The sequence below is a fragment of the Martes martes genome, assembly GCF_963455335.1.
Source record: "Martes martes genome assembly, chromosome: 2".
Taxonomy (NCBI): Eukaryota; Metazoa; Chordata; class Mammalia; order Carnivora; family Mustelidae; genus Martes; species Martes martes.
The window spans coordinates 160,153,151-160,171,295 of NC_137889.1; the positions used below are offsets into that span (position 1 = coordinate 160,153,151).

Sequence of the window (18,145 nt, forward strand, 5' to 3'; positions counted from 1 at the left end):
CCCTCCTGACCTTTGATAGTCCTTTTTATTTTATGAGAAGATATCATATATCTCACAGAATAAGATATTTCTGTGGTTTAGATGTTTTTGTCCTGAAATATTTTGAAGTTCTAATCCCCAAGGTGATGGTATTAGGTGGGTCCTCAGGAAAATGATTAGGTCAGGAGGGTGGTGCCCTCATGCATGACATGAGTGCCCTTGTGAAAGAGCTCTTTAGCTCCTTCCACCATGTGAGGACACAGAGAAAAGTCAGCAGTTTGCAACCCAGAATAGGGCATGCACCCAACCTGGTGCCCTGATCTTGAACTTCCAGTCCCCAGAACTGTAAGAAATAAATTTCTCTTGTTTATAACCCAGTCTGTGAGTGTTTTATTGTAGTAACCTGAACAGACTAAGACAGATACCTTATATTTCTGTTTATTGCCAGTGATAGCTATACATATAACAAAAGGAAAAGAAAATAATAATAATATAACTTTGAATGATATTTATGTTTTTCATTTTTTAAATAACCCTTAAGAATTGCTTAAAATTATTCTAGATCCTGTGCTTACCTATGCTTTAGAAAGCCTAATTATTTTCTCAATCTAGAATACAGTTCTTTCTTTTTTGATTCACTGTAACACAACAAATATGAGACCCTGCTAAGGGCCAGAGACTAGTGAACACATAGGTGTGACATAATCTTTACTCTTGGTGAAGATGTAGTGGAAAATAAGATTCAGATAAGAATCAGTGTGGTATTTGCTGTTATTACATACATTACATATTACGCATATACATACATACATAAATGTATATTATTATACACATACATATGCATATATACATATACCTACATACATACATACATATAGCAGAGGAAGGAACGCTACATCTGCTAGAGGAGGCTGATAGTCTCTTTAGTTGATGCAGTTGTTTTTATTCTCTACTCCTCAAAGCAGGACTGCTAGAAATTGGGAGGAGGGAATCAAGTGCCAAGATGGTCACCAGGTTGCCAGGGGACCCGGGCTGTACTTACCCAGACAGTCACATGTAAGTTCATGGCCCTTAATACATGGTTATCCCATTCATTAGAAGAGGTAAACTAATCACTGTTGTAGAATCTAACAAATCCAGTTAACAGCTCCTCCTTTCTCAGCTGGTGGGGAGAAAGAGAAAGAAAATGGAAAAACTGATTTTCTGTAGGATGGGGAAAAGAGCTAAAATCTTTCCCTCTCATAGTTGCATGATCTTTTTTTTCCTCTAATTTTTGAGTAACATTATAGTAGTATAACGTACATACTGAAAAGGACACAGATCCTAAGTATACAGATCAGTGAATTTTTATGAAGTGAAAACACTTGTGAAACCTCTGACTAGATCAAGAGATAGAGTATTACCAGCATCCCAGAAGCCTCCAGGTACAATTCTACACTCTAGCAACCTCCATGGGTAACAACTATCCTGACTTCTAATATTGTAGGTTAGTTTTGCCTATTTTTTACTTTGTAGATATGGGATCATACAGTTGATGATTTCTACTGTTGATGGTCATTCAAGTTGTTCCCACTATTTGGTTATTACCAGTAGTGCTGCCATGAATGTTCTAGTATATGTCCCTTAGGGCACATATGAATGCATTAAGGTGTATACCCAAGAACAGATTACTAATTGTCCTAGGATGTGCATACGTTCTGTGTTAGTAGGTGCTTCTGGTTTTCCAAGTGGCTGCACTATTTACAGTCCCACCACCTTTGTATGAAAAGTTCATTTACTCCATTTTCTTTGTATGTAGAATTGTCCATCTTCCATTTCATCATTGCGATGGGTATGCATTTCATAATGCTTTTAATTACATTCTCGGGTGACTAATGTGGTTGAGTCTCTTTTCATTACTTTAGTAGTCCTTTGGGTCTCCTCTTTTGTAAATAACCTGTTCGCTTGTTTTGCCTATTTTGTCAGATAGTCGTCTATCTTTACCAGGAGTTCTTTACATGTTCAAGATACAAGTCCTTTGTCAGGTATATGCATTGCAGATACAGTTCCCCACTCTACGGCATACCTTTTGACTCTCAATGGTGTCTTTTGTTTTGTTTGTTTGTTTTTAAAGATTTTATTTATTTATTTGACAGATAGAGATCACAAGTAGGCAGAGAGGCAGGCAGAGAGAGAGAGAGAGGGAGGAAGCAGGCTCCCTGCTAAGCAGAAAGCCTGATGTGGGGCTCGATCCCAGGATCCTGGGATCATGACCCGAGCCAAAGGCAGAGGCTTTAACCCACTGAGCCACCCAGGTGCCCCACAATGGTGTCTTTTGATGAATAGAAGTTTTTTTCTTTTTTAATGTGCTCTCATTTATTGAGTCTTTTCCCATTATGATTGGTACTTTAAAAGCAAATCTTTGGGGTGCCTGGGTGGCTCAGTTGGTTAAGCACCTGACTCTTGACTTTGGCTCAAGTCATGATCTCCAGAATCATGGGATCCAGCCCCACATTGGGCTCTGAGCTCAGCATGGAGTCTGTTTGAGATTTTCTCTCTCCCTCTCCCCCGCCCCTCCCCCTGCTCTCTTGTGCTTGCTTGCTCTCTATCTCTCTCAAAATGAATAAATAAATAAAACCTTTTATTTTTTAAAAGTAAGTCTTTGTTTTTCCAATATAATCTTTTAAAATGGCATTTGTATAGTGGGATTTTACCTATGATAACATTAAGGCTTTTTTTAGCTATGCTGTCATGGCAGATTAGAGAGCAAAAGTAGGGCTTTGCAAATGAAGCTGTCAAGATGAGTAGACATTTTTCTGTTCTGAAAAGATATTGTTTTATTTTAACAAAGGAAAATTAGTTATCACCTTTTTTTCTGATTAAATGTTCTTAACTCATTTTTAATTTCCATAAACTTTAAACAACTTAAAAAAAGATTTTCTACATATAAAGATATACATTCTTTTTTTTTTTTTTTTAAGATTTTATTTGTTTATTTGACAGACAGAGATCACAGGTAGGCGGAGAGGCAGCCAGAGAGAGGAAGGGAAGCAGGCTTCCCGCTGAGCAGAGAGCCCGATGCAGGGCTTGATCCCAGGACCCTGGGATCATGACCTGAGCTGAAGGCAGAGGCTTTAACCCACTGAGCCACCCAGGCGCCCCTAAAGATATATATTCTTATAGTTCTCCATAGAGCCATTTAGCTTTAAAACAGTATCAATAGCAGAAATATACTTAATATTGTTCTAAACATGGTTAATCATATTTGTGTCTAATAATTTTATTTTATCATTTTTAGAACTTTTTGAAAATGAGCATGTACGTATTGGGCAAAAAGGTAAGCTTTTGATTATACTTATACTTTCTGAAAATGAAATAGTCTGAAGTAAATGTCTGCATTCTGTACCTCCAACTGAAATTCAATCTCTAAAAAGTCAAAAATCTAAAAAGAGTAATATTTAGTTGTGTAGTTAATATAATAGGAATCTTTTTAAAGAGGAGAAATGCGTCATTTTCGCTTCATCAATAAATGTTAGATAAAAAAGTACACAGATGGCTCACTAAAAATGAAATAATAAATGCAGACACACATTCTTCAAGAATGTTAGCTTATTCCATTCAACAGAATTTCATTTTAAAATCAAAGAAGCAGGCTCTCTCTTTGATGTGCCCACACACTTCTCATTAGTGTTAATGGGAATATGCCCCTGCATCAGGAGAAACTATAACTTTCATGCTTCTCTATGACTGTTCACAGTGGTAAGGCTTAATAACCAAAGCAGCTCTTAGTGTTCTGGGGAATAATTTTTCCCCACCTTTGAAGATTCTTTTCCTTGTTTTTATAAATCTTGTTTTGTCTTTGAAATACAAAGTGCAGATAAGTCTTTGTGTCACAGGTACCTTCTACAGCATTTGTATTGTCATATTCTAAACTCACTAGTTCAGTTTTCAAAATCACATTTATTCCAGACTTCATCATTTTTCCTTCATATGCTTGACATTTGCATTAAACACAATTACAAATTAAAGAATATGCCTTGGCTTTTTTTATTTTATATGGTCCCTTTATTTCTTTAGGTTAAGTAATTTTCATTTAGTATAAGTTTTTTTTCCCTTTTAAGAAGAAAAGAGGAACACCTGGGTGGCTTAGATGGTTAAGCTGCTGCCTTCAGCTCAGGTCATGATCTCAGGGTCCTGGGATCAAGTCTCGCATTGGGCTCCTTCCTCAGTAGGGAGCCCGCTTCTCTCTCCACCTCTGCCTGCCACTCTGCCTGCTTGTGCGCGTGCTCTCTCTCTCTCTCTCTCTGACAAATGAATAAATAAATAAAATCTTTTAAAAAAATAGTAAGAAGAAAATAATAAGAAAACATTATGTTAGATAAATATCAGCAGTTGTCTGGAATATCTTTTTTTGCTTTTTTTTGTTTTGCTTGTTTGGGAGAGCCTTTATTTCCAGACCTAATAGCTGATATTTTCATTAATGAAAATGAAAGCAGGATAATGTATTAATTTTGTATACTTGGCTGCTTACAAATAGTTTTTGGGCTTCTTAAAGGTTATCAGATCTTTTATTTTTTACCTCTTTTTATTTAAATCTCTCTTTTCTGTTGAGTTTGGCAGGTAGCTAAGAAATCATCTAATAGATATCTTACATCCTATATAATTCCTTTTTTTATTATGTTCAATTAGCCAACATATATCATTAGTTTCTGATGGAGTATTCAACGATTCATTAGTTGCATATAATACCCAGTGCTCATCACCTTTATAATTCTTAGCCATAATACTTCAAATACCATACTACTTCCAAATACTAGAGCATCCATGACTTAGAGAATATGCATAAGAAATTTGAGTTTTTTGTAAATATGACTTTACTTGATCATGGAATCCAAAGATTAACTATATATGTGCATAAATACAATGGAGTATTAAGCCTTCATCAGAAAGGATGAATACCCAACTTTTGTATCAACATGGACGGGACTGGAGGAGATTATGCTGAGTGAAATAAGTTAAGCAGAGACAGTCAAGTATCATATGGTTTCACTTACTTGTGGAGCATAAGGAATAACACAGAGGACATTGGGTGAAGGAGAGAAGTGAGTTGGGGGAAATCGGAAGGGGAAACAACCATGACAGACTGTGGACTTTGAGAAACAAACTGAGGGTTTTGGAGGGGAGGAGTGTGGGGGGTTGGGAGGGCCTGGTGTTGTGAAGGGCACTTATTACGCGGAGCGCTGGGTATAGTGCATAAACAATGAATTCTGGAACACTGAAAAAATAAAATTAAAAAAAAATGAAGACAGAGCACCCACCAATAAATAAATAAATAAATAAATAAATAAGCAAGCTATAGTTAAAGCAAATTGATTTCCAGATACCTATATTAAAAACTTTTTTTTTTAAAGATTTTTATTTATTTATTTGACAGAGAGAGATCACAAGTAGGCGGAGAGGCAGGCAGAGAGGAGGAAACAGGCTCCCCGCTGAGCAGAGAGCCCGATGCGGGGCTCGATCCCAGGACCCTGGGATCATGACCTGAGCCGAAGGCAGAGGCTTTAACCCACTGAGCCACCCAGGTGCCCCCACTGAGCCACCCAGGCACCCTATATTAAAAACTTTTACCAGGGGCGCCTAGGTGGCTCAGTGGGTTGGGGCCTCTGCCTTCAGCTCAGGTCATGATCCCAGGGTCCTGGGATGGAGCTCCGCATCGGGCTCTCTGCTCAGCAGGGAGCCTGCTTCCTCCTCTCTCTCTCTGCCTGCCTCTCTGCCTACTTATAATCTCTGTCTGTCAAATTAAAAAAAAAAAATCTTTAAAAACTTTTACCAGATTAGGTAAGAGGTGGGGGAATTTAAAGCTTGACATGTATAGGGCTGTAAACAGGGCCACATCAAAATTCAGAGAGTAAAAGAAGGTTGTCAAGACATGATGTAATGTTAGATATAAAGATGAAATGTTAACTTCCTCAAAGATTTTTAATTAAGTATTTCAGTGTTATTTCTTAAATTATGAATTTTCTAATGAGATTTTTCTATACTTTTGGCAGTTCTAGCAGAACAAGACAGTGCTGCTGCTCAACAGTATATCAGACAAGGAAGCCCCACAGCACTGAGAGCAGAATTATGGGCTCTCATTTTGAATATTTCCAGTCAACCGGAGGTAAGAAGAAAAAGGATGGGCCAAATTTGAGCTATTAATATTTATTTTTCAGTGACCAATTATTCAAAATAGAAATACTTTTGTTTTCTTTTTTCTCTACTGTGGTTTCTTATTCTAATGTATTCACTCCTTTTTTTATTTTTCAAAATCACTGTAGTTTTGAGTTCCAAGAAAAGATTAACAGAATTTAATCACTGTGTGCTTAACATAGAAGTTTTTGTTATTGATAATTAGTTGTATACTTTAAACTTAAAGCTACAAAAACCAGTAAATGAAATTGTAAGAAATGGAGTCCTCCAGTAGAGGTCAGTGAAGACATCTGGTAGAACTGTGTTGTTAGACTAAGGAGAAATAAAGAAGGACCACCCAGTACATGTAAATGAGCCCTTTCTCCCTACAGTTACTTTTGAAACATATTACTATTTTTATGGTTCTAAAAAGTGATATATGATATAGGAATATTATTTTTCTAAGTATAGGAACATTTTATTTTAGGAAATAGAATGAATATGAAGAGAAATCACCAACAGACTGGTAATAGAGTCAATAAGGAAAAATTATATAAGATATTAATTCCTTTTTTTTTCCTTAAAGATTTATTTATTTATTTATTTGACAGACAGAGATCACAAGTAGGCAGAGAGACAGGCAGAGAGAGGAGGAAGCAGGCTCCCTGCTGAGCAGAGAGCCTGATGAGGGGCCCGATGCAGGGCTTGATCCCAGGTCCCTGGGATCATGACCCGAGCCGAAGGCAGAGGCTTTAACCCACTGAGCCACCCAGGCGCCCCGATATTAATTCCTTTTGAAAAAAAAATTTCTTTCTTTCTTTTCTTTTTTTTTTTTACTTTAAGCCCATTGATCAAATAATCCATCTACTTAAAGATTTTAATAAATAGCAAACTAATACTTCCCTAGCCTAGGCCTTAAAAACATGGGTTTTGGGATCTTATGGACCAGGTTTCAACTCCTAGCTTACTAAACTTATTTGAAATGAGCCATTGAGCAAGTTAAATTTCTTGAAACTTCAATTTACCCATACTTATATATAGGAAATAATATTTATATCATAGAGTGGTGGTAGTTAAATGAAATGATGTATGTTAGTCTTTTAACACAGTGCCTGACACAAATGATCACCGTTAATGATAGTAATATAATAATACTTACATGTTGTATTTATTATGTTACAACTAATTATAATTTATAATAATGCAGTTAAGAAAATTAAATATTATTAATATTATAAAAACTACACCTCTAACTTTTGCAAATTATATATATACTTGTGCGCTTGTGTGTATATGTGTCTTAAATCTCCTTCCATGAACAGCACTGTCAAAAATTATTCTCTTCCTTTTTGAAAGAATAAACATTGTGATTTATTTCAGAGAAGTTTTGAAATAAGAAATGATATTGCTGGTCTTTTGTGGTCACACTAGAAGTAACAGTTTACAGAATAGATGTTGAGTGTATATTGGGCATATTTTTGTGAGTGTATCAACACTTGGAGAAAAGATGGTAACTCTTGTTCTGATCTAATGATGTAGATGAACTCCCATGTTCCCTAATCAGGAGCTACAGTAATAAAATCTGTCTCTCCAGAGGAACAAACTGCTACTATTTAGAAACAAATTTAGAATTTTTCCAGAAGTATCAATCTAGAATAAAAGTAGTAATCCTAGATAATGATTGTTTATTATAATATACAAAGGCAGTTTTTACACTTGAGTTTTAGAGCTAATGGTCATCCTAATTTTTAAATGCAAAATGGCAAGTTTGTAAATAGAAATTAATATTATCAGAAAAACAGTTTTGATTTTATTGAATAAAACACTTTCCTTCACTTACACTTATTTTCAGCTGTAAAAGTATGACCTTAACAAACTGGAACAAACAGTTCCAAAATAATGGTTGTAGGTAATACATTAGAGGGTGAAGGGGGGGAAAGAGAGGGAGAATGGTTGCTTCTTAATAAGAATACTGACCCAGAACTTTTTGTTCAATTGCTTTTCAATCACTTAAAATAAGCTACACATACAAATGCTTCATACTTAAGGAGTTAGTTAAGTGGAATATTTCACATTTCACGCCCATAAGGATATTATAAAAAATCTTATCTCAACAGAAAGTCTGGATATAATGGTTTAAGTTCCTAATAATTAATTTATTTCACTAGAACATTACTAGAAACATTGATTGTTTCTCTTATCAAGAAAATATGTGATATGTTTAAAAGGATTGCTTTTATATACTTTCTTTTATGCAAATCTCTAGGTATATATAAAAATATCTATCTTTAATAAACATTATTCAGATTTTAAACTTTTTGCTTAATTTCAATTTGCTAATTAAAGAATGCAGAAAATTTTTCTATACTTTGCTCTAGGTACTCCCTTACTGATAAAATAGCCAGGACTAGTATTAATATTTAACATTTTCTTTAGTGAGTTCATAAAGTTCCCCACAACTTTACACAAGTCCACAACAACTCCTGAGCTTCCTAGATTTTCCTCATCAGCTCAATTAGTCTTCACAGTGCCTGTTTCTAATCTTCACTCTCACTTCACTCTCACTTCTTTTTAGAGTCTTAGCAAAACACCTTACCTTCTCCTACCCAGAGAAAACAGAAATCATCCTAAGAAACTCATTCAGATTTCTTCTACCAAACCTGTAGACTTAACTGCATTAACACCTGTTCACAGTCTTCCATAGTCCTGGCATACACCCCACGATATGACTATAACCACCCTAGCTAAAGTCACCAAGAAACAGTGGACACATTTTAGTCTTTATGTCTACTGCATTTGATACTCTTGCCTACTCTGCCCTTGAAATAATTTTGGTCTCTTAATTTACTTTGCCCTGTTTTCTTAGTTCTTCAATTTCTTGTTCCCCTTTTTTTCCATGCCCATTTGAGTTCCTTTTTTAGACCTTAAGGGCTTGCATTTTTAAGAATTCCATTTTGATCCTCTTTTCATTCTGTACATGTTTTTTGGACTGTCTCATCCACAAGTCATTTACTCCCTAATGGCTTTGACTCTGTGTTCAACCAAGCTCTCTCATAAGCCTAAAACTTTTATTTCCAGTTCCTGCAGAACTCCAATATGTGGGGCTGCCTGGGTGGCTCAATTGGTTAAGCATCTGCCTTTGGCTCAGGTCATGATCTCAGGGTCCTGGAATGAAGCCCTGAGTCAGGCTCCCTGCTCAGTGGGAAGTCTGCTTGCCCCTCTTCCTCTGCTCTTCCCCCTGCTTGTCTTCTCTCTCTCAGATAAATAAGTAAAATCTTAAAAACAAAACAAAACGAACAAACAAACAAAAAACCACCAATATGTGTTCGGAAAGTATGCCAGACTCATGATGTCTAAAAGAAAAGGCACAGTCTTTATCTCGATTTGTTTGTGGTCCTTCAAGAGATGCTCTATTATTTCTCTTTCACGAGGCAAAAAAAAACCTACTCAGACTTTTGTCTGCTTGGAGACTCCTACTTATTTTTCAAATACAGCTTATTCCATCCTCTTTTCTGAGAAGCTTTCCTACATTCTCTCCTCTCCCTTGCCTTCTCCCAGTTCCATCACCATTACAGTTAGATACTTGTTTCTCTTTTCATAACCAAGGCAGGAGGAGCAAAGGCCTAAAGACAGAGGAAAATGTACCATACTTACTCTATTTGGCCGCCGCTCTTTCTAAGTTGAGTGCTGAGGACAGAGGTTTTTTTTTTTCTCTTCACCATCTGTGAATGTCAGTATCTTGTACTGTGTCTAGATGTTTAATGAACTATATAAAATGTTAGGAATGTTCTTTGAGGTCTTTCATTTCCTGAAAGTACATTTCCTTTTTTTCTTTAAAGAGGTAGTGTAAGTCTGCATAAAATACCAAACAAATGTATATACTAAACTTTAAATATTCTCTGATACTAAAAACTTGAGCTACTTTTTTTTTCAGAGATTGCTTTTTATAATTATAATTTATTACTCTTAAATATCTACATTACTGGAGCTTATACAAAACAATCTTTAAGAATATCCTGTTGTATTATTGGTAAGCATTGCACTTTATAAATGCTTATGTATTTTATAGACTAAAATTAAACTATCAATATAAAAATAATCCCTTAATCACCATCACATGTTATAATTTCAACTCTCCTACCCATGTTTTTCTTTCTTTTTTTTTTAATTGTTTTATTTTAATAAACATATAATGTATTTTTATCCCCAGGGGTACAGGTCTGTGAATCGTCAGGTTTACACATTTCACAGCACTCATCATAGCCCATACCCTCCCCAATGTCCATTTCCCCACCACCCTCTCCCGTCCCCTCTCCCCCCCGCAACCCTCAGTCTGTTTCTTGAGATTGAGTCTTTTATGGTTTGTCTCCCTCCCAATCCCATCTTTTCATTTTTTCTTTTCCTACCTCCCCCCAACCCCCCCCGCCTTGCATCTCCACTTCCTCATATCAAAGAGATCATATGATAGTTGTCTTTCTCCGATTGACTTATTTCGCTAAGCATGATACCCTCTAGTTCCATCCACGTCGTCACAAATGGCAAGATTTCATGTCTTTTGATGGCTGCATATTATTCCATTGTGTATATATACCACCTCTTCTTTATCCATTCATCTGTTGATGGACATCTAGGCTCTTTCCACAGTTTGGCTATTGTGGACATTGCTTCTATAAACATTTGGGTGCACGTGCCCCTTCGGAGCACCACATTTGTATCTTTAGGATATATACCCAGTAGTGCAATTGCTGGGTCATAGGGTAGCTCTATTTTCAGTTTTTTGAGGAAACTCCACACTGTTTTCCAGAGTGGTTGCACCAGCTTGCATTCCCACCAACAGTGTAGGAGGGTTCCCCTCTCTCTGCATCCTCGCCAGCATCTGTCATTTCGTGACTTGTTAATTTTAGCCATTCTGACTGGTGTGAGGTGGTATCTCATTGTGGTTTTGATTTGTATTTCCCTGATGCCGAGTGATGTGGAGCATTTTTTCATGTATCTGTTGGCCATCTGGATGTCTTCTTTGCAGAAATGTCTGTTCATGTCCTCTGCCCATTTCTTGACTGGATTATTTGTTCTTTGGGTATTGAGTTTGATAAGCTCTTTATAGATTTTGGATACTAGCCCTTTATCTGATATGTCGTTTGCAAATATCTTCTCCCATTCTGTCAGTTGTCTTTTGGTTTTGTTCACTGTTTCCTTTGCTGTGCAAAAGCTTTTGATCTTGATGAAATCCCAATAGTTCATTTTTGCCCTTGCTTCTGTTGCCTTTGGCGATGTTCCTAGGAAGAAGTTGCTGCGGTGGAGGTCGAAGAGGTTGCTGCCTGCATTTTCCTCAAGGATTTTGATAGATTCCTTTCACACATTGAGGTCCTTCATCCATTTTGAGTCTATTTTCGTGTGTGGTGTAAGGTCATTGGATATTCTTTCCTGCTTTGTCGAAGATTAATTGACCATAGAGTTGAGGGTCTATTTCTGGGCTCTCTATTCTGTTCCATTGGTCTTTATGTCTGTTTTTGTGCCAGTACCATACTGTCTTGATGATAACAGCTTTGTAATAGAGCTTGAAGTCTGGAATTGTGATGCCACCGACTTTGGCTTTCTTTTTCAATATTCCTTTGGCTATTCGAGGTCTTTTCTGGTTCCATATAAATTTTAGGATTATTTGTTCTATTTCTTTAAAAAAAAATGGGTGGGATTTTGATAGGGATTGCATTAAATGTGTAGATTGCTTTAGGTAGAATAGACATTTTCACAATATTTGTTCTTCCAATCCATGAGCATGGAATATTTTTCCATTTCTTTGTGCCTTCCTCAATTTCTTTCATGAGTACTTTATAGTTTTCTGAGTATAGATTTTTTGCCTCTTTGGTTAGATTTATTCCTAGGTATCTTATGGTTTTGGGTGCAATTGTAAATGGGACTGACTCCTCAATTTCTCTTTCTTCTGTCTTGTTGTTAGTGTAAAGAAATGCGACTGATTTCTGTGCATTGACTTTATATCCTGACACTTTACTGAATTCCTGTATAAGTTCTAGCAGTTTTGGAGTGGAGCCTTTTGGGTTTTCCACATATAGTATCATATCATCTGCAAAGAGTGAGAGTTTGACTTCTTCTTTGCCAATTTGGATGCCTTTAATTTCTTTTTGTTGTCTGATTGCTGAGGCTAGGACTTCTAGTTCTATGTTGAACAGCAGTGGTGATAACGGACATCCCTGCCGTGTTCCTGACCTTAGCGGAAAAGCTTTCAGTTTTTCTCCATTGAGAATGATATTTGCGGTGGGTTTTTCATAGATGGGTTTGATAATATTGAGGTATGTGCCTTCTATCCCTACACTTTGAAGAGTTTTAATCAGGAAGGGATGCTGCACTTTGTCAAACGCTTTTTCAGCATCTATTGAGAGTATCATATGGTTCTTACTCTTTCTTTTATTAATGTATTGTATCACATTGATGGATTTGCGGATATTGAACCAACCTTGCAGCCCTGGAATAAATCCCACTTGGTCGTGGTGAATAATCCTTTTAATGTATTGTTGGATCCTATTGGCCAGTATTTTGGTGAGAATTTTCGCATCTGTGTTCATCAAGGATATTGGTCTGTAATTCTCTTTTTTGGTGGGATCCTTGTCTGGTTTTGGGATCAAGGTGATGCTGGCCTCATAAAATGAGTTTGGAAGTTTTCCTTCCATTTCTATTTTTTGGAACAGTTTCAGGAGAATAGGAATTAATTCTTCTTTAAATGTTTGGTAGAATTCCCCTGGGAAGCCGTCTGGTCCTGGACTTTTGTTTGTTTGGAGATTTTTGATGACTGTTTCAATCTCCTTACTGGTTATGGGTCTGTTCAGGTTATCTATTTCTTCCTGGTTCAGTTGTGGTAGTTTATACATCTCTAGAAATGTATCCATTTCTTCCAGATTCTCAAATTTGTTGCCGTAGAGTTGCTCGTAGTATGTTCTTATAATTGTTTGTATTTCTTTGGTGTTGGTTGTGATCTCTCCTCTTTCATTCATGATTTTATTTATTTGCGTCCTTTCTCTTTTCTTTTTGATAAGTCTGGCCAGGGGCTTATCAATCTTATTAATTCTTTCAAAGAACCAGCTCCTAGTTTTGTTGATTTGTTCTATTGTTTTTTTAGTTTCTATTTCATTGATTTCTGCTCTGATCTTTATGATTTCTCTTCTCCTGCTAGGTTTAGGCTTTCTTTGTTGTTCTCTCTCCAGCTCCTTCAGGTGTAGGTTTAGGTTGTGTATTTGAGACCTACCTTGTTTCTTGAGAAAGGCTTGCACCACTATATATTTTCCTCTCAGGACTGCCTTTGTTGTGTCCCACAGATTTTGAACCGTTGGGTTTTCATTATCATTTGTTTCCATGAATTTTTTCAATTCTTCTTTAATTTCCTGGTTGACCCATTCATTTTTTAGAAGGATGCTGTTTAGTCTCCATGTATTTGCATTCTTTCCAAATTTCCTCTTGTGATTGAGTTCTAGCTTCAGAGCATTGTGGTCTGAAAATATGCAGGGAAAGATCTCAATCTATTGGTACAGATTGAGACCTGATTTATGACCCAGGATGTGGTCTATTCTGGAGAATGTTCCATGTGCATTAGAGAAGAATGTATATTCTGTTGCTTTGGGGTGGAATGTTCTGAATATATCTGTGATGTCCATCTGGTCCAGTGTGTCATTTAAGGCCTTTATTTCCTTGTTGATCTTTTGCTTAGATGATCTGTCCATTTCAGTGAGGGGAGTCTTAAAGTCCCCTGCTATTATTGTATTACTGTCGATGTATTTCTTTGATTTTGTTATTAATTGGTTTATATAGTTGGCTGCTCCCACGTTAGGGGCATAGATATTTAAGATTGCTAGGTCTTCTTGTTGGACAGACCCTTTGAGTATGATATAGTGTCCTTCCTCATTTCTTATTATAGTCTTTGGCTTAAAATCTAATTGATCTGATATAAGGATTGCCACCCCAGCTTTCTTCTGATGTCCATTAGCATGGTGCATTGTTTTCCACCCCCTCACTTTAAATCTGGAGGTGTCTTCGGGTCTAAAATGAGTTTCTTGTAGGCAGCATATTGATGGGTTTTGTTTTTTTATCCATTCTGATACCGTGTGTCTTTTGATTGGGGCATTTAGCCCATTAACATTCAGGGTAACTATTGAGAGATATGAATTTAGTGCCATTGTATTGCCTGTAAGGTGACTGTTACTGTATATTGTCTCTGTTTCTTTCTGATCTACTACTTTTAGGGTCTCTCTTTGCTTAGAGGACCCCTTTCAATATTTCCTGTAGAGCTGGTTTGGTGTTTGCAAATTCTTTCAGCTTTTGTTTGTCCTGGAAGCTCTTTGTCTCTCCTTCTATTTTCAATGATAGCCTAGCCGGATATAGTATTCTTGGCTGCATGTTTTTCTCGTTTAGTGCTCTGAATATATCATGCCAGTTCTTTCTGGCCTGCCAGGTCTCTGTGGATAGGTCCGCTGCCAATCTAATGTTTTTACCCTTGTATGTTACAGACTTCTTTTCCCAGGCTGCTTTCAGGATTTTCTCTTTGTCGCTAAGACTTGTAAATTTTACTATCAGGTGACGAGGTGTGGACCTATTTTTATTGATTTTGAGGGGCGTTCTTAGCATTTCCTGGATTTTGATGTTTGTTCCCTTTGCCATATTAGGGAAATTCTCTCCAATAATTGTCTCCAATATACCTTCTGCTCCCCTCTCTCTTTCTTCTTCTTCTGGAATCCCAATTATTCTAATGTTGTGTCGTCTTATGGTGTCGCTTATCTCTCGAATTCTCTCCTCGTGGTCCAGTATTTGTTTGTCTCTCTTTTGCTCAGCTTCTTTATTCTCTGTCATTTGGTCTTCTATGTCACTAATTCTTTCTTCTGCCTCATTTATCCTGGCAGTGAGAGCTTCCATTTTTGATTGCACCTCATTAATAGCTTTTTTGATTTCAACTTGGTTAGATTTTAGTTCTTTTATTTCTCCAGAAAGGGCTTTTATCTCTCCGGAGAGGGCTTCTCTATTATCTTCTATGCCTTTTTCGAGCCCGGCTAGAACCTTGAGAATTGTCATTCTGAACTCTAGATCTGTCATGTTACCTATGTCCGTATTGATTAGGTCTCCAGCCTTTGGTACGGCCTCTTGTTCTTTTTTTTGAGGTGAGTTTTTCCGCCTTGTCATTTTGTCCAGATAAGATTTGCTTTCTCCTGCTGTGGAATTCCGCTGTTCTTGGTGACTGAAGTTGGTTTTGGATGGGTTTCTTGTTGATCTTCTGGGGGAGGGGCCTGTTGTAGTGATTCTCAAGTGTCTTTGCCCAAGGCAGAATTGCACCGCCCCTACCAGGGGCCGGGGCTAAGTAATCCGCTCGGGTCCGCTTTCGGGAGCTTTTGTCCCCTGAACGCTTTCCGTAGAGTTCTGGAGGATGGGAATGAAAATGACGGCCTCCCAGTCTCCGGCCCAGAGGAGCCGAGAGCTCAGGGCCCCACTCCTCAGTGTGCCCTCAGAGAAAAGAGTCCAATCACTCCTGTCTCCCTGGCCTCTGGCCACGCTCCGAGCTCACCCAGCCTGTGACCGGTTCAAGGTAACCCCAAGATGGGAGCTCACTCCTCGGCTCTGTCTCTGTAGCCAGCTTCCCCGGTCTAATATCTGCAAGCTCTGCGACACTCAGACACCCCCGATCCTTCTGTGACTCTGCGGGACCTGAGGCCATGCTGACACCGCGTGGGCTTCACCCCGGTTTAGCCTCTGGAGCGATGTCCCTCCGTGGAGCAGACTTTTAAAAGTCCTGATTTAGTGCTCTGTTGCTCCGCCGCTTGCCGGGAGCTGGCCCCTCCCCCCGCGGTCTGTCTTCCCGTTGCTTTGGATTCACTTCTCCGCCGGTCCTACCTTTCATAAAGTGGTTGATTTTCTGTTTCTAGAATTGCTGTTCTTCTTCTCTTCGATCTCCCCTTGGATTTGTAGGTGTTTGCAATGGTTTGATAAGCTATCTAGCTGATCTCCTGCTACCTGATGTAGTCTCAGCCTGCTACTTCTCTGCCATCTTGACTCCTCCCCCCGGTTCATTTCTTTTTAATGCTGAATAATATTCCATTGTCTGGACATACCACAGTTTATCCATTAACCTACTGAAGGACATCTTGGTTGCTTTCAACTTTTGGCAACTGTGAATAAAGCTGCTATAAACATGAGTGTGCAAGGTTTTATGTGGACATAAATTTTCAACTCCTTTGTGTAAAAACTAAGGAGAAAACTTGCTGGATTATATGGTAATAGAATATTTAGTCTCGTAAGAAACCACCAAATTGTCTTCCAAAGGGGCTGTACCATTCTGCACTGCAGTCATCAATGAACATGAGTTCTTATTTCTCCATCTCCTCCGCATTTGGTATTGTCAGTGTTCCAGGTGTGGGTAATTCCAGTAGATGTGTAGTGGTATTTTGTTGTTTTAATTTGCATTTCCCTGATGACATATGATGTGGAGCATCTTTTCATATGCTCGTTTGACAACTGTACATCTTCTTTGTTGAGGTGTCTGTAAAGGTCTCTTTAGCCCATTTTTTAGTTTGTTTTTGTATTGTTGAGTTTTAAGAGTTCTTTGTATATTTTGGATAACGGTCCTTTATCAGTTGTATTTTTTTTAATTTTGAAAATTTATTTGACAGAGAGAGAAAGACAGTGAGAGAGGGAACACAAGCAAGGGGAATGGGAGAGGGAGAAGCAGGCTTTCCGACAAGCAGGGAACCCATTGTGGGGCTGGATCCCAGGATCCCAGGATCACGCCCTGAGCCAAAGGGAGACGCTTAATGACTGAGCCACGCAAGCGCCCCTATCAGATGTATCCTACAAATATTTTCTCCTGATCTGTGTCTTGTTTTCTCATTCTCTTGACATTGTCTTCTGCAGAGCACAAGTGTTTGTTTAATTTTAATGCAGCAAGCTTATCCATTTTCTTTTTATTAATCATGTCTTTGATATTATATCTATAAAGGCATCACCATACCTAAGGTCATCTCGGTTTTCTCCTATGAGTTTTACAGTTTTGCACTTTACACTTAGGTCTGTAATCCATTTTGAGTTAATTTTTATGAAGGGTATAAATTCTTTATCTAGATTAACTTTTTTATATGTGGATGTCCACTTATTCCATCATTTTTCATAAAGATTGTTTTCTCGTTTTTTTCACTCCCTCATATTTTCTTTGCTCTTTCATCAAAGATCAGTTGACTATATTTATGTAGGTCTATTTCTGGAGTCTGTATTTTGTCCCATTGATTTATTATCTGTTCTTATGCCAATACCATATTGCCTTGATTACTATAATTTTTAAAAGTTATTTTGATTAACATATAATGTATTATTTGCCCCAGGGGTACAGGTCTGTGAATCATCAGGCTTATACATTTTGATTACTATAATTTTATAGTAAGTCTTGAAGTTCAGTAACATCAGTCCTCTAACTTTGTTGTTATTCAATATCGTATTGGTTATTCTGGGTCTTTTACCTCTTGATATAGACTTTAAAATCTTTTCCTTCTATTTCGATACTGTGTTGGCTATTTTGGGTTTTACCTCTTGACATAAACTTTAGAATTAGTTTGTTGATATCCATAAAATTACTTTCTGGGATTTTGATTGGGATTGCATTGAATCTATAAATCAAGTTAGGAAGAATGCACATCTTGATCTTGACAATATTGAACATAGAGTATCTCTCCACTTATTCAATTTTTCTTTGATTTCATTCATCAGAATTTTGTGGTTTTGCTCATATAGCTCTTATACATATTTTGTTAGGTTTATACCTAAGTTGAAGTTATTCTTCGGGGACTAATGTATATGACGTTGTGTTTTTTAAGTTCAAATTCCCCTTGTTCATTGCTTGTGTATAGGAAAGTGATTGGCTTTTGTATATTAACCTTTTTATCTTGCAACCTTGCTATAATTTCTTGTTAGTTCCAGGTGGGGTTTTTTTGTTAAATTTTTGGGATTTTCAACATAGACAGTCATATCATTTGCA

At 37.3% G+C, this 18,145-nt stretch overlaps 1 protein-coding gene across 2 annotated transcripts in view; it reads left to right on the top strand.

Annotated features, from left to right (window-relative positions):
• Positions 1-18,145, top strand: part of TBC1D19 (TBC1 domain family member 19) — a 161,249-nt gene that overhangs the window by 71,123 nt on the left and 71,981 nt on the right. For both annotated transcript variants that reach the window (XR_013966477.1, XM_080797659.1), the window contains exons 10-11: positions 3,257-3,295; positions 6,009-6,121. Coding sequence is in view for 1 of the 2 variants with exons in the window: in XM_080797659.1 (XP_080653785.1) it covers positions 3,257-3,295; positions 6,009-6,121 (152 nt within the window). In the remaining variant the exon portion in view is untranslated. The remainder of the gene's footprint in view (positions 1-3,256; positions 3,296-6,008; positions 6,122-18,145) is intronic.